General features: G+C 43.0%; 1 protein-coding gene and 1 non-coding gene across 4 annotated transcripts in view; both read left to right on the top strand.

Annotated features, from left to right (window-relative positions):
- Nucleotides 1-22528, top strand: part of LOC126242219 (short-chain dehydrogenase/reductase family 9C member 7-like) — a 189467-nt gene that overhangs the window by 153227 nt on the left and 13712 nt on the right. Inside the window, exons 7-8 of one of the 3 annotated variants that reach the window (XM_049948071.1) lie at nucleotides 1082-1180; nucleotides 6529-7323. The exons of 1 other annotated variant lie outside the window; for it this stretch is intronic. In XM_049948071.1, coding sequence (XP_049804028.1) covers nucleotides 1082-1180; nucleotides 6529-6687 — 258 coding nt within the window. In that variant the 3' untranslated portion in view covers nucleotides 6688-7323. Of the gene's footprint in view, nucleotides 1-1081; nucleotides 1181-6528; nucleotides 7324-22528 lie in introns of those variants that run through there. One more of the 3 variants, XM_049948070.1, reaches the window with a different exon arrangement.
- On the top strand, nucleotides 21917-21991 carry Trnas-cga (transfer RNA serine (anticodon CGA)). Its single transcript has one exon. It is a non-coding gene; the product is annotated as a tRNA-Ser (tRNA).

Genomic DNA, 22528 nt, shown 5'->3' with positions numbered 1-22528 from the left:
GTCTCTGTCGTTAAATAATTTACAATCTTCTTAATTTTTATATGAGTTGAGTTGGCTTAGCTACTGAAAAAGTCTTAGCTCGACTGCATTTAAACTCACAATATTGCGCATGGTTGTCGACATTTGAAAGTTTGGGTGTGGCCGTGAGTCGTGCTCGGTTAGTCACATGGTAAGGCGACCGCTCGCGATAAGCGGGAAATCCGGGTTCGAATCCCGGTCCGGTACAAGTTTTCACTGTCGTCATTCCATTCTACAGCTGATGGTTGTCCTTATTCGCAGTTCATTTCATGCATTTAAACTTTGTGGGCGGGAATTTTTAGAACAGAACTGGCTCTTAAGATTCCTTGTATTGATTGTTATTTACAATAAAGTCTCGAAACTTGGTACAGCTGTTTTATTTAATGAATGTAATCAAGTGCTGTAATTAGAACTTTCTGTTAACAAATACATATCATACTTAATCTATCATGAATAAGGACATTTTTGCCCCAAATTTGGTTTTTAGTAGATAACTTGAAAACTAATAGACGTAGCTCATAGGTGTTACAGATATAAGGTTTTTAGATGAAACTGAGGCTGTGTACGAATTTTCGTCTTTCTCAGTCCATTATTTAGCGCCATCGAGTTTTCGTAAAACCGCCGAGTTCGACCAAAATATTGCCCTGATCAAATTGAGACTTTTAATTTTTGACTGTGATATATGTTTTGCGCATTCTGAATAACTTTTAGCTTTCTGGCTTAATTATTTACTCTTAAAGTAATATATTTAATGAAACGTATTAACATGATGATTCCGAGACTTCATAATGTTAGCATTAATATGCTGAAGCATACACTGACAAAATTTGCAAAAATTGTTTTAATTTTTAATTTCACTCTTAGATTATGGTAGAATTCTTTGTATGCAAAGCACAGGCGCGTTATGATGACGTGGCGCCGGTAGTAGTGAACTGGGGTAATTCCCGGAACACTCTCTCGCCCCTGTACTTTTTACAATGTCACAGCGCTTGTTTCGCCTCAACATGTACGTAACAAGGAATCGCTGTTATCATTCTCGTTTGCGATTTTTGTTTTTTTACAGAAAAGACTGTCTTTACTGACGTTCCTCGCAAAACAGCATTCCTCTATCGACGAAGTGATCCACGAGCTGGTCGACGCCTGCATCGGAAGATACTCCCAGGTACGTCAAGAGAGGGGCTGAGCCGGCAACAGGTCGTAAAGGTGTAGCTAGCGATTACTGCCTTCTTCAAGGTAGCGTCCCACCACATACATCGTGCCTTGCTTTTCCTTTCTATTGTGGGCACCAGAGAGGCAGCAGCGCCCACTGAAAATGCCCATTATCCAGCCGAGCTTCGATCGTGCGACCCTTTCGTATCCAAGCACGCGCTTTACCACTAGATCACCGCATCAGATACGTATATAGATAGTTCATCTATAGATTTCAATGAGTGAGTTTGTGAGTGTCAAAATACGTGATATGAACGATCATAGCTTTGATTACAATGACATACGAGGGTTGCCCAGAAAGTCAGTGCATTTTTTTCGTCAACAATTCTTTACTGAACATAATGAGAATTGCATACACGAAATAGTGGTGTTTTATCTACACACCCCACTTTTCCACGTAATCTCCATCCCGTTGTATGGCCTTCCTCGAGCGCGAAACAAGGACGTTTATGTCCTGTCGGAACCAATCCTTGTCCTGGTAGCGGAGCCAGTGCTTCACTGTGTGAATCACCTCCTCATCGTCCTCAAAATGTCTTCCACTAATGGCCGGCCGGAGTGGTCGAGCGGTTCTAGGCGCTACAGTCTGGAACCGCGCGACCGCTACGGTCGCAGGTTCGAATCCTGCCTCGGGCATGGATGTGTGTGATGTCCTTAGGTTAGTTAGGTTTAAGTAGTTCTAAGTTCTAGGGGACTGAGGACCTCAGAAGTTAAGTCCCATAGTGCTCAGAGCCATTTGAACCATTTCTTCCACTAATGGCATCCTTTAATGGTTCAAACAAGTGACAACATCAGCTCGCTGCAACATGTCAGGTGTGACAACCGTGGATGGTCTCCCCGACCGCTGCAAATCGTGGAGCTCCGCCGAACCGCCTTCTGATGACATCACCCTCCGTGCCCTGGGACTGACTGTACTTCTGTCGACAGCAGATGCTCCACAGACTTTGCACAAGCGTTTGTGAATATGCTACACAGTTTTCTTTCTATGCAGCGAGAAACTGAATGACGCTATTTTGCTTGTAACGTACATGACCTACAGACGCCATTCTGAAACTGTCCTGCAGCTATGCTATCTGTCAGAAGTGACGGAAACTTGGCGCGCCCCCTCAGGAGACTTCAAATAATACGTATGTAACGTTTTACATTCGTATTACCATTTTCGGCTCAGAAAAAAAATGCGCTGCATTACTCTCTGGGAAACCCTCGTAGAAGCTTGCACTTCTTACGCCCCCAAGGAGACGCAGACGTCAACATTTAACATAAACTTCAACTTGGCAGCTCTTTCTGTTGCTGAGAAAATGGTGTCTTAAGAGACGGGCGGATAGACGAGACCAACAGAAAATGACAAAAAAAATTTCAAGTGATGTAATTAAAAATTAAGTATTCTCCGATTGATATATTGGAATATGGTTCTAGTGCTAATTGCTGTCAAAAGTACTGGAATTTCAAAGCATCTACAGTCGCATATGAACACGAAACAGTACGAGAGAAACACGATTTCTGGAAGAACAGGAGATCCTGACCTTGACGCGGTGATCCTACTTCCGCCCTCTGCCACCCACTGCCACTCCCACTACCTCCCCCCCTTACCCCTTCCATACCTCCTTCACACCTCTCTACGGCTCCACTCCTGAATTACTTCAAGATGCCAGATAGAGATCAAATGTCCTCACTTCTCTCTTTAGGCCCTGAAGCGCCTTGATTTGAATCCTGCAGTGTGTAATATCGGTCAATTATTGTGGTTTTGAACTGAACTTTTCTGCCAAGAAATGGATAAATGGAGGACAGAGTGAAAATGGAATAAAGGAGAACTGAAGCGTTTGAAACTTTTTGCTACAGAAGAATGTTGAAAATTAGATAGACTCATAAGATAAGGCTTGAGGTTCTCCGCAAAATCGGCGAAGAAGGGAACGTATGGAAAACAGTGCCAAGAAGGACAGACAGGATAACAAGATATATGAGGGAATAAAATCCATATTACTAGAGGGAGCTGTAAAGGGTAAATACTGTATGAGAAGATAGAGATTGGAGTACGTCCAACAAATAATTGAGGTAGTAAGCCGCAAGTGTTACCTCTGGAATGAAGAGCTTAGCGCGGGATAGAAATTCGTGGCGGGCCGCATCAAACCAGTCGGTAGCCAGATGACTCAGAAAATAAATAAATAAATAAAAAGTTAAAAAAACGACTCTTATGGAGGCACACGTTTTCTTCCAGTGTAGTGTTCCCATATGAACTGGCGATCAAGTGTGATCCCTAGATACCTCACGGTCGTAAAAAGAAATAAATAAATAAAATTGCGCATGCTCTCACACGCAATACTTCACCGTAATCGTGTGTGCTGAGGTCATACTTGGATCATTCCAGCGACCGGCTGAGAATGTTGGGAAGTCCTGACTTGTTTATGGTGTTCCAATGAAGCTCACAGCTTGCAGCACTGTCACCAGAGCTGATCATGGATCACTGGTTCTGAGTCGAGCGGAAGGATTGAACCAGAGACTTGGAAGGTTCTGTGACCACCCAGTCTACGACTTCCTGTACTTGCACCATAGAGTTGACAACTGTAGGGTCCCTCCCAGAATGGTTCAAGTGTTAGGCGAATCGCCATCTGATCCCGATAACGATAGCTGCAGAGGACGCGAAAGAGTCAGTATACGATCCAAAGAATTGCCCCGAATAAGCAAGAGTATTGAAATCCTAGAATTAACTGCCGAAGCATTCGTAACAAAATGACAGAGTATGAAGCGCTCCCAAAAAGAGTGGAGCTCACGTAATATTAGATACAGAAAGCTACTTAAAGCCCAAATTTGTTAGCACTGAGATTCGTGAGGAAAACTTAAGTATATATTGAAAGGGTAGGCTACTGATAAATGGAGGTGGTGTATTTGACGCAGTAGATAAGGAAGACAAATTCCTCAAGACGTAAATTGAAACTGCATGCGAGACTGTATGGGCAAGACCCAGTATCAGGCAAAACTTATTATCGGATCCTTCTATCGACCAACAAAATAATCTCCACATGTAACCGCAAACTTAGTTCACTAGTACGTAAGTTCTCCAATTACACTGTGCTCATTGGAGGAGACTTAAATCATCCAACAATCAATTGAGAAAATTGCAGCTATATAATTGGTATACGTGACAAGACGTCCTGCGAAACATTACTCAAAGCTTTCTATGAGCACTGCATAGAAAAGATTGTCCGAAATCCCACTCATGATGTAAATATGGTTCAAATGGCTCTGAGCACTATAGGACTTAACATCTGAGGTCATCAGTCCCCTAGAACTTAGAATTACTTAAACCTAACTAACCTAAGGACATCACACACATCCATGCCCGAGGCAGGATTCGAACCTGCAACCTTAGCGGTGCCTAGAACCGCTCGGTCACCCCGACCGGCGGTGGAAGTATAATGGGTCTTATAGCAACAGCCGGCCGCGGTGGTCTAGCGGTTCTAGGCGCTCAGTCCGGAACCGCGCGACTGCTACGGTCGCAGGTTCGAATCCTGCTTCGGGCATGGATGTGTGTGATGTCCTTAGGTTAGTTAGGTTTAAGTAGTTCTAAGTTCTAGGGGACTGATGACCACAGATGTTAAGTCCCATAGTGCTCAGAGCCATTTGAACCATTTTTTATAGCAACAAATAGATATCACTTCTTTGAGGATGTATACACAGAAACTAATATCAATGGCCATGGGGCATGATAGCAACAGTGATTACCAAAGTACAAAAGGCAACTGAAACAATTATAAGGATTTATGTGTTCAACAAACTAGATAAAGAGGCTGTAGTGCCGTATCTCAATACCGCACGTGAAACATTCAGCTCTAGAGAGGAGCATGTAAAAGAACTGTGGTTGAGGCTTAATAGGTTAGCTGACCATGCACTTGGTAGATATGTACGTAGTAGAACAGTTCATGATGGGAGGTACCCTCTATGGTACAACCTACAGTTGCCGGCCGTTGTGGCCGAGCGGTTCTAGGCGCTTCAGTCCGGAACCGCGTGACTGCTACGGTCGCAGGTTCGAATCCTGCCTCGGGCATGGATGTGTGTGATGTCCTTAGGTTAGTTAGGTTTAAGTAGTTCTATGTTCTAGGGGACTGATTTCCTCAGATGTTAAGTCCCATAGTGCTCAGAGCCATTTGGACCATTTGAACCACTGTACAGTTCGATAGAATCAGATGCTGTTGCAATGTAGGAATGAAAAAAGTGAAGGGTATAGATAGGGAGATCATGAACGAAGCATATTTGGCTGTCAAGAAGGCGACTAACGTAGCAGATTGTTATCGAATGATCTCACAATAAATCCAAAGAAATTCTGGTCATGTGAACTGAAATTGAGGATAGCAGAGCAAAAGAAAAACTCTGAACCTCATTTTGAGACGTTCATTTACGAATGAAAATCCAGGAGTATGTCACCAATTCAACTCTCTCACCACTGCAAAGATGAGTGATACAGATACTAGTGTCAGTGGTGTTGAAAAACAGCTGAAATCGCTAAAACTAAAGAAAGCTCCAGAGACCGATGGAGTCCCCATCAGATTCAATACCGATTTTACGGCTGAGTTAGCCCTTCTTTTAGCAGTAATCTACAGCAGACCCCTCGAACAAAAAACAATGTCCAGTGGTTGGAAGAAAACCCAGGTGACGCCCATTTGCAAGATGCGTACCAGAAGTGATCCAAAGAACTACCGTCCAACATCTTTGACATCTCTTTGTTGTAGAATATTAAAACGTATTCTGAGCTCGAACAGAATGACCCTTCCATTTCAACGGTTCCGAAAATATCGAACTTGCACTTTTCTCGCGTAACAGCCGGAAGAAATGGATTAACGCAGTGGGGTAGATGCAAAATTTCACTCAGTACCACACCTACAATTATTATCAAATGTACGATCGTACTGAATATCAAACGAAATTTGCGACTGGATGGGGGATTTGTTGGTAGAGAGGACGCAGTATGTTGTTACCTTGGATAGAGAGTTGTCGACAGATGTAGAAATAACTTCGTGTGTGCGCCAGGTAAGAGTATACCAGCCGCTAGAAAATACTGCGTCACATTTATTGTCGTTGTAATGAATAAACAGATTTGCTTATCTTGCTAAGTGATTTTCATGATGTATAAATTTCTAAACACTGATCGAAGTTCTGAGTATATTATCATATAGTCGTCGGCATTTAAGATTATACTGGACCCTGATCACCCGAGATCCTTTAGAAACGTCGATAAGTGCTTCAATAACCACGCTACAAGGCTCTCGTTTAGAATGTTCAATAACTCTTGCCTGGTTTTCGTTGTTTCAGGTGCGGCGGATTCCTGGACTGTGGGAGAGAGTTGTTTACGTGATACTGCCACAGCTACCTTATTACATGAAGGACATCATTATGTTCCTAGTTTTCCAGTGGAGAATGACCGTATCGCCTCAAGCGAAAAGCTCAGAGAACCATAGCGAGACGCACTGAAATTACATTACTGAGGAAAATACTCTTCCCTTTCTTCCATCTCTTACCGCTTTTTTCTAGTATTTCGTCAGTGACCAACGCCTCCTTCTCCGTAGAAGGCTACAATACAAAGGATTGTGGCCTCAGTAATCTCCTCGTGACGCATTTAGACGGGAGGAAAGTGTGGATAGCGTGAATAGTGTCGATAATGGCCACTTGGAGCATAGATTTTACTCACACACAGGACGAAAGCCTACGTTACTCACTTCAAATAACGTATGATTAGTTAAAAATATGTTTAACCTCTTTTCACTTGCACCATTTGTGACTAGGTGTTCACGTAATAAAGATCATCGGGGTAGACACCTAGGATTAATCACCGAAGTACAGACACTGAGTTTGTTTTTCAAATAGAACCATGGTATTTGTTCGTCAGAAGAGCAGATCATAAACGGCAAACTCAATAATTTAATTTTTTTTAAAATCTGACATTGGATATGGTGATTTCGGTGCTGTTATGGCCGTTAGAATTGCGAACCGGCCTGATGTTACTCTGTAAATTTTTATCAGATCTGCAAAAGAGTTCTGTCACTGAATTTGTAACTGCTTCTGGCGCAAAAAGAATCTCGTGTCTAGACTTACTTAACTAAGTGTTAGGGACAGCCGGCCGAAGTGGCCGTGCGGTTAAAGGCGCTGCAGTCTGGAACCGCAAGACCGCTACGGTCGCAGGTTCGAATCCTGCCTCGGGCATGGATGTTTGTGATGTCCTTAGGTTAGTTAGGTTTAACTAGTTCTAAGTTCTAGGGGACTAATGACCTCAGCAGTTGAGTCCCATAGTGCTCAGAGCCATTTGAACCATTTTTTGTTAGGGACAGTTGTATTTTTTTAATATGATTTTCGGTAGCTTTTACAGTCACAATTAATCTACAATCAATTTTATACAGCGCGTGATAGATTTTCCAAAAGCCACCACTAAACTCAATGCACTTTTCTACTCTCAGGATAACATGTTGCCTACCTGTTCTTAGAGCATCCTTAGGTCCCTTTATGGGGGAGTGGTAGGGGCGGTAGCAGCGTTCAAGATTCGATCTAGAAGTTCATCTCGTTTATCTGTCTCTTTTTTCTATACTTTTCTTCTTCACAAAGCATAGTAACAAAACAGAAAATGTGTTGGTTGGATGCTATCTCATACGTATGGTAGAGTGTGTAAGATCTGTAAGTGCGTTTCATTTATTATGACTAATGAAGCGTATTTGCCTATAATTGAAAGAAATCATGATGTGTCATTCCTCCCTCGAAAATAACATGACCATTAACGAAAAATACGGTATTGCAGTGCCTGTGTTATTCTGAATTATGATGCAAGGTTCCTTTGTAAATGCATGCATATCCAAAAGAACAGCCACTGCGGCGACTACAGATGTTATGAAATACACGAAATGTAATGTCGAATATGGACAACCATCAACAGTATAAAGGAATGACGACAAGGAAAATTTGTGCCGGACCTGGATGCGAACCCCCATTTTCCGCTTATCGCTAGCAGTCGCCTTACCATTTGGCTAACCGAACACGACTCACGGTCACATCCAAACTTCCATATGCCGCCAACCATGTGTCTACAACCATTACTCCTACATCCAATATGTATATTCCCACACAGGGGAAACGTTTTACTTGAATGTCACGCTGCACGGGAATATACATAATGGATGTACGAGCACCGGTTGTAGACACATGGTTGGCGGCATATGGAAGTTTGGGTCTGGTTGTGAGTTGTGCTTGGATAGCCGAATGGTAAGGTTACTTGATTTGAGGGAGGGGACCAAACAGTGAGGTCATCGGTCCCATCGGCTTAGGAAAGTATGGGGAAGGAAGTTTGCCGTGACCTGTCGATGAAACCATCCCGCCATTTGCCTGAAGCGATTTAGGGAAATCACGGAAGACCTAAATCAGGATGGTCGGACGCGGGTTTGAACCGTCGTCCTCCCGAATGGGAGTCCTGTGTGCTACCCACTGCACCACCTCGCTCGGTGCCAAATGGTAAGGTGACTGCACGCGATAAGTGGGAAAATGCAGGTTCGAGTCCCGGCCCGGCACAACCTTTCACTGTCGTCATTCCATTACACAGCTGACGGTTGTCCGTCCATATTCGCAAATGCTTTTCATATATTAACGACAAGCATCAGTGTGCATGAAATGCATTCTGTCTCGGAAATCTTTCGTAATAGAACATTTTTGCCTCGAAAGAACATGTCCTTCTTTCGTAATAGAACATTTTTGCTTTGAAAGAACATGTCCTTCATTCTAAGGTACTATGTCTCAGTCTGCCAGAAGATATTTTTCTGTGCGTAAACCAACCTTTAGGAAACGGGAAATGCTGTATTTGTTATTTTTATCTCTTTCGTTGTAAACTTTCTACTTTTAGGGCAGAAAAAGATTGCAAACCTGTGGGTAATGGTTTCCAATCTGCCAACATTAACATAAGAAAATAGGAACTGAATTAGTGCCGTATTCTTATTTTGGGCACAACAATTGTCTGAGGATATGAACAGATGTCTAATATCCCCATCAGTATATTCTCAAAGTAATGATTCAGAAAGCTGACTACCTCATTTGCCCTTTTCTTTCCAGTGGATTCGTCATACTTACAAAACTGCACTGTCTTATTCTTGGGTCCATGAACACAGAAGTTATACACTCGAAGTTGCCGACTGTACAGGGCATCAGCAGATGATACCTTGGGCAGTGGTATGTTCTACAGTTCGTCAATACACAGTGTTTCGACAGTAAGCTCCTCCCGTGCGTCTGCAGATTTATCTCTCAGTTCCTGTAGAAACAATCAGCTTTTCTAAGACGCAACTCTTCCTCAGTTATAAGTTGCTTCTTTTCTTCTTCAGATGCAGTACTTCTCACTTGATTTGCTATTGTGTCACAGGTTCTACAGGTGTGCGTTTGAGGGTTCCCAAACGCATAATGAAAGCTCTGTTGAAAGTACCTGTAGTAGAAATCATCCGAGACAATAGGTTTATAGCTCTTACCCTCTACGTTCAAAATATGCTGGTCTCGTTCATATTTCTCCAAATACATGTCGTACATCCTGCTCAAATTTAACTCAGGAGACAAATGTTAATGATTTCTGGGATGACATTGGTCCTGGTTTCATGTTTTCCTCTCTTGTCCTGTGGACGTGTAATGTTTGCTGCTATGTAACTTACAATGCGCTCTACACGCTTTTTGCTGTTTTCATATACTGGACTGAATCTATCTTGCATAGCTTAAATTCCTTTGGTCCCAACCTAACCTAAAAAGAAGCAATATAGTATGAAACTCCACTATCCTACACAGCAACACATAAACAGACATACATTTCTGAAAGTGTTGCATTTCACATATACCTTATAATCGAAACGGCTAGTTTGACAAGTCCTTGCCCGTGTTGTTGGTCTGCGTTTCACGACGCTAGATAACGTTATTAACTAACTTAAGTATGACTCTCATTGTTCTTGATACTCTGTTTCACGGAAATATGTTAAGATATTATTTTCTCGTGATGTGTAAGTATCGACAAGCAGTTTCCCTAGCATTTTCAGTCTTTATCAGGCTTCCTACTTGTTACAATTTTTCGCGCAACACCTGTATATTCTTTACCCCAAGCACATTTCAACTTCCTCAGATTCCTTTTCGACCTCATTGGATTTCTATATCGCTTTCGACCGCTTTGACGACTCACATTTATATTTTCCCTTGAAGATTCACTTCCTGTATCATTACTGGGGTTAAATTCACTGCCTGAATCTGCACAAGGTTCACTCACATCACTATCGTCCGCCATATCTCCAGCTAACAACTGGAGAAACCAAAGCCACATGCACAAGAGCCGGCATATGCTTCTCTCTACCGAGCGATAGCTCAACCGCTCTGGGGAAGAGAGAGGTACATCCTGGAGGTGCCGCTCTCCTGCCCAAAATGCAAAACGATAAACTTTCAATCACCTGTATTATCATCAGTTTCCAAAGATGCAACTAATTTTACTGCACACGTAGGTTTTTCGTGATTTTTGAAGCTACCCACCTCTTACACCAAACCCTTCAATTGTTGCCCTCTCCAGTCTACAAATGACTTATGCAATATCCAGAGAGACACAATAAAAATAGGAAAACAGTGGCGACTCTGGAACAAATATACACACTGGCTGTTGCTCGGAATCCATCAGGTGGAGGCTATAAGCCGCTTACCTACACTAAACTTGACGTCACAGGATACTCGCCCCTTGTCTGTCAAGTGAAAAGCCACGTCCTCCTTCCCTCCCCCCCCCCCCCCTCTCCAGAAACCCTAGTATTTTAGTGGGTACCAAAATAAGGCAGCCAATTAAACTGCAGCTGCAAGGCTACGTAAACTACATTTGAATTGTGTAAAAATGCCGCTATGTTCAAAGATAGTTGGCTCTGAATTAGGTATATTGGCGCCAGCGCGCACACACACACACACACACACACACACACACACACACACACAACTGAATTTTGTGCTATGTTTGAAAACGTATGAATTTTTTGCACCAGTTTCAAAATAGGATAAGTACATAAGCTTTGTCGTAACTATAAATCAGGGTAATGCGTTATGGACTTCAGTGCAAGAATTGGCTGGATGAGAGAGAGAGAGAGAGAGAGAGAGAGCCAGAGACCGAGAAACGAGAGGGGGGGGGGGGGGGGGGAGAAACATTGAGCTAGTGCAAGAGAGATGGCTCCTCATATATTCAGTGACAGTGTATGATTAATACGCCTAGCTGGCTGCTAAGATGTAACAAATGTCAGCTCTGCTTGTTCTGATGTTATGTACCATATCTTTCTACTCGTAGATTTCTGTAATGCTGAATGAAGCACAAACAGACTTGCATACAGGTATTACAGAAGGAATGGGGGGCAAAACCCAAACAAACAAATTGTAGATACAAATGTTATATTTTTTTAGATTTTCTTATAATAAATCACAAGAGTTTAGTTGTACTATGTATTTACATTCAATGTTTTGTATATTTCTCACATTTATTTATTTATTTACATTTCAGTGTAGTCTTTTTACATACACTCTAGCCAGAACGAGTGTTATTCAGAGAATAAGTTTCACAACGTTTTTAAATTTTCACACACACGCCCAAATCATAGTTAATATAACGTTTTCACACATATGCAGTAAAATCGACTGAATGTTTAGCGTCACTGCCTTTAGTGCAGAAGGATCTGGGTCCGATTCCCATCGTCACCTCACATTTTTCTGATAAAGGGAGGACTAAAATAGGGTTTTCACTCAGCCAGGTAAATCAGCTGTTGTACATACAGCAATGACCCCACTTTATCGTTTAGTATAAAAAGCCTATCATTTTCAGCCAAAAGTTTAAATTTGTATTGTCTTATGGCTGAAACTGTGTGCGGCTTAGACTGAATTACGTAATGACTGTTCGATTTTTCACTATCATTTAACACTCAGTCCCGGTACTCATCAATGCTAAGTGCTTTTGCTCATGAGTGTTTCACATATTTTGCTCCATGCATTACACAGTGTGCCTCAGTTTCGAGAGCGTGCGTTTTCCTCTCACTCTGATGGTTTCTATGATTATCTCTCCTGGCACGTCGTCTTTCATTAGACAATGTTTTTAATGAAATGTAACATTTTAAAAATGCTATTATTAGGTTTTTTATTGAAATGTGAAATTTTAAAAAGGCTATTATCGGAGTAAGCCGAAGTGTCAAACTACTTATGCACTTGACTTTCAGTAACATCATGACGTATATTTCTGGTTGTTGTCCGTGTCTGTGAAACACATTTTCTGTGCCACATTTCTTCAGCGCGAAGTAATAACGAAAATCTATAAGGAGCCTGTTGGAAATATCTAAAGAAGCCATTCCTAAAACTATAGGTTTATCAAATTCAATGTTACATCTACTTAATTCGGCTTGAACCAAATTTGCATTAGATACGACAGTTCGCTTGAAATTAGGTCTTGCAATCAGAGCAGCAACTTCATATCTATCTTCACAAAGTATTAATAGCTCTACAAAATTCATTTTTCGCACATTTCGCACGGTTATGCCACAAACACTATTACTCATGAATTTGAAGAATTTTTTTTTTTTATCGTACTTTGCATCCATGTACTTCTCAGCATTAATATCGATATACGGTTTTGTCCAGTGAGCGTGGTGATGGAAGGGTGATATCTGGTGATTTTGCATAGAATAAGATATTCTGCAGACGCTGCTTTAACTTTTTTATAGTGAAACACGTAATTTTTCTTACCGTTCTGCATTTCTCTAACATTCCACTCCCGAACAATGCGTGGAAAAAGTGAATACTTGCTCGTAAATCTTTCGCTTGAGCTCTGATTTCCCTTATTTTATTACGATAATTATTTCTCCCTTTGTAAGTGGACGCCAACAGAAAATTTTCACTCACAAAGAAGAAATTTGGTGATTGAAATCTCTTGAAACGTTATTCCCGCAACGCCTTTGTTTTTGATTACTGCCATACTAAATCGCGTATCATATCCTACTTCGTGATAGTGACAGTACAAAACGAGCTGCCCATCTTCGTACTTCTTTGATGTCCTCCATCAACCACATCTGGTGCGGATCCCATATCGCACATCAATACTCTAGAAGAGTATTGTTTATTGCTGATTAAAAATATGATGGCTCGAGTGCCCAAACCAAATCTTATGTGAAGCAACGTACAAACCTCCGGAATAATTCCGAAAAATAAATGAATGTTCATTTCTCATACATTTTATATAACATGTTTTAACGTATGTGACAACTGGTCAGCAACTCAACACCCTATGATATCATCTAAACGAAGAGGGAAGAATAAATCATTTGATATTAGTTTTGCGGTTATAACAATGTACATTTATTAAATACAAACTGACTGTAACTATCTCAGGCTAATGCATAGAAGGAATTATACACTGAAGCGCCAAAGAAACTGGTATAGGCATGCGTATTCAAACACAAACATACGTAAACAGGCAGAATATGCCGCTGCGGTGGGCAACGCCTACATAAGACAAGTGTCTGGCGCAGTTGTTAGATCGGTTACTGCTGCTACAATGGCAGGTTATCAAGATTTAAGTGAGTCTGAAAGTGGTTTTATAGTCGGCGCACGAGCGATGGGACACAGCATCTCCGAGTTAGCGATGAAGTGGGATTTTAACGTACGACCATCTCACGAGAGTACCGTGAACATCAGGAATCCGGTAAAACATCAAATCTCCGACATCTCAGCGGCCGGAAAAAGATCCTGCAAGAACTGGACCGACGACGCTTGAGGAGAATCGTTCAACGTAACAGAAGCCCAACCCTTCCGCAAACTGCTGCAGATTCCAATGCTGGGCCATCAACATGTGTCAGCCTGCGAATCATTCGACGAAATATCATCGATAAGGGCTTTCGGAGCCGAACGCCCACTCGCATACCCTTGATGACTGCTCGCCACAAAGGTTTATGCCTCGCCCGAGCCCGTCAACACCGACGTTGGACTGTTGATGACTGGAACCATGTTGCCTGGTCGCACGAGTCTCATTTCAAATTGTATCGAGCGGATGGACGTGTACGGGTATGGAGACAATAAAATGAATCCATGGTTTCTGCATGTCAGCAGGGGACAGTTCAAGCTGGTGGAAGCTCTGTAATGGTGTCGGACATTTGTAGTTGGAGTGATATGGGACCCCTGATAAGTCTAGATACGACTCTAACAGGTGATACGTACGTAAGCATCCTGTCTGACCACCTGCATCCATTCATGATCATTGTACTTGGGCGGTTCCAGCAGGACAATGCGACACCCCACACGACCAGAATTGCTACAGAGTGGCTCCAGGAACACTCTTCTGAGTTTAAACAGTTCCTCTGGCCACCAAACTCCCCAGACATGAACATTATTGGGCACATTTGGGTTGCCTTGCAACTTGCTATTCAGAAGAGATCTCCACCCCCTCGTGTTCTTACGGATCTATGGACAGCCCTGCAGGATTCATGGTGTCAGGTGTCAACCTGCACTACTTCATACATTAGTATAGTCCATGCCACGTTGTGTTGCGGCACTCCTGCGTACCCGCAGGGGTCCTACACGATGTTAGGGAGGTGTACCCGATTCTTTCGCCCTTCAATGAATGAGATACACACATCAAAAAGGTTTTGCATCACCTCGGTTCCCAGAATTCCTGAAGATAGGCGTTAACTGTGGATATTGTATCACAGACATAGTCCCTTTGACTGTTCAGAGATGTCACCAAACCCGCCCAAAGTTGTAAACAACCATACATGAGCAGTAACTATTAGACAGAAGGGGTCCGACAGCTGATCAATTCGAGTCATTTCACCAGGAAGGAGGTACACAGCTCGTGTTGTCTGAAGTTCAACTATGCCTAGACGGTCAATACCGCGGTTCGATCGCGTCCGCACTGTTACATTGTGCCAGGAAGGGCTCTCAACAAGGGATGTGTCCAGGCGTGCCGGAGTGGACCAAAGCGATATTCTTCGGGCATGGAGGAGATACAGAGAGACATAAACTGCCGATGACATGCCTCGCTCAGGCCACCCAAGGGCTACTACTGCAGGACGATCGCAACCTACGGATTATGGCTCGGAGGAACCCTGACAGCAACGCCACCATGTTGAATAACGCTTTTCGGCAGCCACAGGACGTTGTGTTACGACTCAAACTGTGCGCTGTAGGCTGCATAGTGCGCAACTTCACGCCCGACGTCCATGGCGAGGTCCATCTTTGCAACCACGACAGCATTCAGCGCGGTACAGATGGGCCCAACAACATGCCGAATGGACCGCTCAGGATTGGCATCACGTTCTTTTCACCGATGAGTGTATCGCATATGCCTTCAACCAGACAATCGTCGGAGACGTGTTTGGAAGCAACCTGGTCAGGCCGAAAGCCTTAGACACACCGTCCAGCGAGCGCAGCAAGATGGAGGTTCCCTGCTGTTTTGGGTTGGCATTATGCGGGGCCGACGTACGTTGCTGGTGGTCATGGAAGGCACCATAACGGCTGTACGGTACGTGAATTGTATCCCCTGACCGATAGTGCAACCATATCGGCAGCATATTGGCGAGGCATTCGTCTTCATGGATGACAATTCGCGCCGCCATCGTGCACATCTTGTGAATGACTTCCTTCAGGATAACGACATCGCTCGACTACAGTGGCCAGCATGTCCTCTAGACATGAACCCTATCGAACATGCCTGGTATAGATTGAAAAAAGCTGTTTATGGACGATGTGACCCACCAACCACTCTGAGGGATCTACGGCGAATCGCCGTTGAGGAGTGGGACAATCCAGACCAACAGTGGCTTGATAAACTTGTGGATAGTATGCCACGACGAATATAGGCATGCATCAGTGCAAGAGCACATGCTACTGGGTATTAGAGGGACCGGTGTGTACAGCAGTCTGGACGACCACCTCTGAAGGTCTCGCTGTATGGTGGTACAACATGCAATGTGTAGTTTTCATGAGCAATAAAAAGGGCGGAAATGATGTTCATGTTGATCTCTATTCCAATTTTCTGTACAGGTTCCGGAACTTTTGGAACAAAGATGATGCAAAACTTTTTTTGGTGTGTGTAGTTACAGTCGGTGTAAATTTAATAAATGTACATTGTATGCACGCATTGCAAGCCTGTCTGCGAGTCCTTTGTTCGGCTTTCTCGCTACGCACTGCTGCAAGGTCATGCAGACATTGTGGAGGTGATGTATATATTATTTCCTCATTATCTGGATGACCTCGCAGCACCACATGGCGACAAGCCAAAACAAAGTACTTACAGGGAGGCTTGCAAAGGGAGCGGCCTCTGGCATCTGTCTGTCAGTAGATGCTGAGGTGAAATTTTGTGTCTTCGATGCTAACGTTTGATGTGATACATCACTTGAATGGGAAAGTCGCGGGATGAAAGATTTTCCAGACTTCATATATGTGGAAATTGTTACGACCAATGCTCGTTTGTTGCAAGCTCAATATTCAGTCATAAAGTAATTCCTCCTTCAGAGCTAATTTGATTTACTTCCATATGATGGTCGCATTGCTGTTTTACAGTTTTGTTACTGCGTAATTTCATTTGAGAATTGGGATTAGTAATTTTCACTAAGGATTTTACCTGTTGCATAATTTCGACAATGAGATAGGAGCCACTGTGCTACATAGCAATTTAGAAGCATTGATCGATCTTTCGAGTAAGTGGAAGTCCTTCAGAATGAATGCAGTTGTTATTCAGTTCAAAGTACACTGAGATTCGTTTGTGAAATATTAAATTCATTTTCTCCTTCAGAGCTGGCGACCAAATCTTCGAATTTATAGTTTTATTGCAGGCGGATTGCCAAAAGGTGAGTTTAAAACCAGTTCCCCTTGACTCTATGTACTGCTACAGTGATGATAGTACCAGTCGCAAAGACCACGGCTAAGGTAGGTAGTGCAGCGTACAAGTGAAGTGTATTTATATGTCTACAGCTACTAGAAATTGAACCCTCCTATCATCATTGTGCTTTGGACAGAAGTTTATTTCATTTTGATTGTCTTAAATATAAATTCCGCTAGAATACATAGGTCAAAAAGTTAATTCAAAAGTTGTTTAAAAGATATTTATTGAGGAAGTAATATTAGGTTTCTTAAATGCAGAGTATGACGTCAATACCCTATCGGGTGTGGTGAGAAACAGTGGCATGTGGTGCTAACCGAAGGTTTTCGTAGCGAGGAAATGGGTCACGCACCAGTAGCATCAAAAAACATGCGGGGTGGCAGACGTTTTTGCATTCACAGATTGCGTCAGAGCAGTGATTTCCAGACGCCAAATTTCAATTTTGTGTTGTGCTCAAACATTGCTAAAAGCAAATATAACAAATGCAGAGATGTTTGTGCCTAACCTTTCGTTCTTAAACTTAGATTCTCAGCTATTGAATAATTAATGGTTCATTCTTACATGAATTTAGAGAGCCTTCAGATCAGTTTCAGGTGTGCAAGCGACAGGTTTGGTCAGTAGTTTCCAAATGTTTTGTACATTATTTGGGCATGGAATGCACATTCCCAAATGTAATTTAAAATCTTTGACATTTATAAGAAATCTTTTATGATATTTTGATAGCACTCAATGACACCTACCTGCAGGCACTTAGTCTGTGAAAATCGCCCAAGGCATTGTCAAGATATTAACTTTCAGAGTTTATTTTAGGCACAAAACCTTTGACATTAAATAAATTAACAAGTACTTTTCCGATCGAGGGTGCGTTTTTACACACACACTCATCTTATTTTTGTCTTTGTAACTATGTCAAGGACTTCTCAATTACTCAGCAGGTTCAATTAATACAGGTTCAATTTATATTAAACGAAGTCCTAATCAGTATTTATGCTGGTTGCTCAATTCAGTCATGGCGGTTGCCTTCTCCACGTTTCTTGCCAGTTATCAGGGCGCCTACGTTTCCATGAAAACACACTAGAGCATGAATTTACCTGACCTTTCTTCTCTCCAAATATGGTAGTTCTCATACCAATCACTGAGGACCATAGATGCTGTCATCTATTGCTACGCCACAACACTCATACAGCTCTTTGAACTCAGCCTCCTTCCAGCCGCCATACCTCCTTTAGCGTCAAAACATGAACACCAGCCCAGCTGTAACGATTTCTCCCTTACAAGAAGATGTGCTCTCATAGCCGCGATTGCTTTTTACAGTGAGCTGTCATTCTTATAAGGATATATTCTCACAACACAAAGTGCTGACAAATCCACATAGGGGCGGAACTTAAAACTACACACCAGCAACGCCATCTGATAGCCAAATAGGTAACCTCAAGCTACGACAGCTTCGCCAAGTGGGTGACCAGCGAACTACAAGCACCTACAATGACTCGATCTCCACCGCGTGGCAACTCACTAAGCTATAATACCTCCGGTGCACCAAGCAACTGGGATTGGAACTGCGAGCGGGCACTGCATTACAATGTGGTCAGCCAAAACACACAGTGGTATGCCCACCACCAAATGTCAAAACATTGTGACATCCACAAGTGTCAGTGAGTGAGTGAAGATGATCTCCAGAATGAGATTTTCACTCTGCAGCGGATTGTGCGCTGATATGAAACTTCCTGGCAGATTAAAACTGTGCGCCCGACCGAGACTCGAACTCGGGGCCTTTGCCCTTCGCGGGCAAGTGCTCTACCAACTGAGTTACCGAAGCACGACTCACGCCCGCTCCCGCAGCTCCACTTCTGCCAGTATCTCGTCTCCTACCTTCCAAACTTTACAGAAGCTCTCCTGCGAACCTTGCAGAACTAGCACTCCTGAAAGAATGGATATTGCGGAGACATGGCTTAGCCACAGCCTGGGGGGTGTTTCCAGAATGAGATTTTCACTCTGCAGCGGAGTGTGCGCTGATATGAAACTTCCTGGCAGATTAAAATTGTATGCCCGACCGAGACTAGAAGGAGAGCTTCTGTAAAGTTTGGAAGGTAGGAGACGAGATACTGGCAGAAGTGGAGCTGTGGGACCGGGCGTGAGTCGTGCTTCGGTAGCTCAGTTGGTAGCCGGCACGGTAGCTCAGCGTGTTCGGTCAGAGGGTTACGTGCCCTCTGTAATAAAAAAACTGAGTCAATCGATCAACAATGAACATAAATGGATGTCTTACGACGTCCGCCCCGAGCACATGCAACGAACAAAAGCGAACAAAATGAGAGTAAAAAAAAAAAAAAAAAAAAAAAAAAAAAGTTGGTAGAGCACTTGCTCCCGAAAGGCAAAGGTCCCGAGTTCGAGTCTCGGTCGGGTGCACAGTTTTAATCTGCCAGGAAGTTTCATATCAGCGCACACTCCGCTGCAGAGTGAAAATCTCATTCTGGAAACATCCCCCAGGCTGTGGCTAAGCCTTCTACATCTACATTTATACTCCGCAAGCCACCCAACGGTGTGTGGCGGAGGGCACTTTACGTGCCACTGTCATTACCTCCCTTTCCTGTTCCAGTCGCGTATGGTTCGCGGGAAGAACGACTGTCTGAAAGCCTCCGTGCGCGCTCTAATCTCACTAATCTTACATTGGTGATCTCCTCGGGAGGTATAAGTAGGGGGAAGCAATATATTCGATACCTCATCCAGAAACGCACCCTCTCGAAACCTGGCGAGCAAGCTACACCGCGATGCAGAGCGCCTCTCTTGCAGAGTCTGCCACTTGAGTTTATTAAACATCTCCGTAACGCTATCACGGGTACCAAATAACCCTGTGACGAAACGCGCCGCTCTTCTTTGGATCTTCTCTATCTCCTCCGTCAACACGATCTGGTACGGATCCCACACTGATGAGCAATACTCAAGTATAGGTCGAACGAGTGTTTTGTAAGCCACCTCCTTTGTTGATGGACTACATTTTCTAAGCACTCTCCCAATGAATCTCAACCTGGTACCCGCCTTACCAACAATTAATTTTATGTGATCATTCCACTTCAAATCGTTCCGCACGCATACTCCCAGATATTTTACAGAAGTAACTGCTACCAGTGTTTGTTCTGCTATCATATAATCATACAATAAAGGATCCTTCTTTCTATGTATTCGCAATACATTACATTTGTCTATGTTAAGGGACAGTTGCCAGTCCCTGCACCAAGTGCCTATCCGCTGCAGATCTTCCTGCATTTCGCTACAATTTTCTAATGCTTCAACTTCTCTGTATACTACAGTATCATCCGCGAAAAGCCGCATGGAACTTCCGACACTATCTACTAGGTCATTTATATGTATTGTGAAAAGCAATGGTCCCATAACACTCTCCTGTGACACGCCAGAGGTTACTTTAAAGTCTGTAGACGTCTCTCCATTGATAACAACATGCTGTGTTCTGTTTGCTAAAAACTCTTCAATCCAGCCACACAGCTGGTCTGATATTCCGTAGGCTCTTACTTTGTTTATCAGGCGACAGTGCGGAACTGCATCGAACGCCTTCCGGAAGTCAAGAAAAATAGCATCTACCTGGGGGCCTGTATCTAATATTTTCTGGGTCTCATGAACAAATAAAGCGAGTTGGGTTTCACACGATCGCTGTTTCCGGAATCCATGTTGATTCCTACATAGTAGATTCTGGGTTTCCAAAAACGACATGATACTCGAGCAAAAAACATGTTCTAAAATTCTACAACAGATCGACGTCAGAGATATAGGTCTATAGTTTTGCGCATCTACTCGACGACCCTTCTTGAAGACTGGGACTACCTGTGCTCTTTTCCAATCATTTGGAACCCTCCGTTCCTCTAGAGACTTGCGGTACATGGCTGTTAGAAGGGGGGCAAGTTCTTTCGCGTACTCTGTGTAGAATCGAATTGGTATCTCGTCAGGTCCAGTGGACTTTCCTCTGTTGAGTGATTCCAGTTGCTTTTCTATTCCTTGGACACTTATTTCGATGTCAGCCATTTTTTCGTTTGTGCGAGGATTTAGAGAAGGAACTGCAGTGCGGTCTTCTTCTGTGAAACAGCTTTCGAAAAAGGTGTTTAGTATTTCAGCTTTACGCGTGTCATCCTGTGTTTCAATGTCATCATCATCCCGGAGTGTCTGGATATGCTGTTTCGAGCCACTTACTGATTTAACGTAAGACCAGAACTTCCTAGGATTTTCTGTCAAATCGGTACATAGAATTTTACTTTCGAATTCACCGAACGCTTCATGCAGAGCCCTCCTTACGCTAACTGTGACATCGTTTAGCTTCTGTTTGTCTGAGAGGTTTTGGCTGCGTTTAAACTTGGAGTGAAGCTCTCTTTGCTTTCGCAGTAGTTTCCTAGCTTTGTTGTTGTACCACGGTGGGTTTTTCCCGTCCCTCACAGTTTTCCTCGGCACGTACCTGTCTAAAACGCATTTTACGATTGCCCTGAACTTTTTCCATAAACACTCAACATTGTCAGTGTCGGAACAGAAATTTTCGTTTTGATCTGTTAGGTAGTCTGTAATCTGCCTTCTATTACTCTTGCTAAACAGATAAACCTTCCTCCCTTTTTTAATATTCCTATTAACTTCCATATTCAGGGATGCTGCAACGGCCTTATGATCACTGATTCCCTGTTCTGCACATACAGATTGTCTCTGCAATATCCATTCTTTCAGGAGTGCTAGTTCTGCAAGGTTCGCAGGAGAGCTTCTGTAAGTTTGGAAGGTAGGAGACGAGATACTGGCAGAAGTGGAGCTGTGGGACCGGGCGTGAGTCGTGCTTCGGTAGCTCAGTTGGTAGAGCACTTGCCCGCGAAAGGCAAAGGTCCCGAGTTCGAGTCTCGGTCGGGCGCACAGTTTTAATCTGCCAGGAAGTTTGAAGATGATCTGCTGGTGCAATAGCAACTTATATTACAAGGCATTCCAACATATGGCATTATAAATGACGTTTTCCATTTTTCTCATAGTTTTCTCTGAAGTACAGTATGCTTCTGGGTGCATTTTTACACTACTAAGTAGTGACGATAGTAAGTAGCAACAATTCAAATGCATTATTTATTTGGAATTACAGGTTTGTCTGGTTATTGATTTATGATGTATATTTGTGAATGTTTGCGTCAGCATCTGATTTTGGTAGGCTTGTAAGGATTACTTTATTCATTGGTGAGAGCTATTCTGCTATTTTGGATTAACTGAAGCAGACAGTAAGGGCTTAATTAGTTGTTAATTACGAAGAATTGTTTGGGTTACCAAGGGGTTCTTGTCAACACATTTTAAATAACAAGGATATCTCCTCAATCAAAACAAGTGACTGAGGTTGTTATATCTGGAAAAATGGAGGAAACTCTGGAAGAAAGAGCTGATTCACGAATCAGTAGTTGTGGACTATCA

This window comes from Schistocerca nitens, chromosome 1 (genome assembly GCF_023898315.1).
Source record: "Schistocerca nitens isolate TAMUIC-IGC-003100 chromosome 1, iqSchNite1.1, whole genome shotgun sequence".
In the NCBI taxonomy this organism is placed as follows: Eukaryota; Metazoa; Arthropoda; class Insecta; order Orthoptera; family Acrididae; genus Schistocerca; species Schistocerca nitens.
This window is presented reverse-complemented; position numbering and strand designations above follow the sequence as displayed.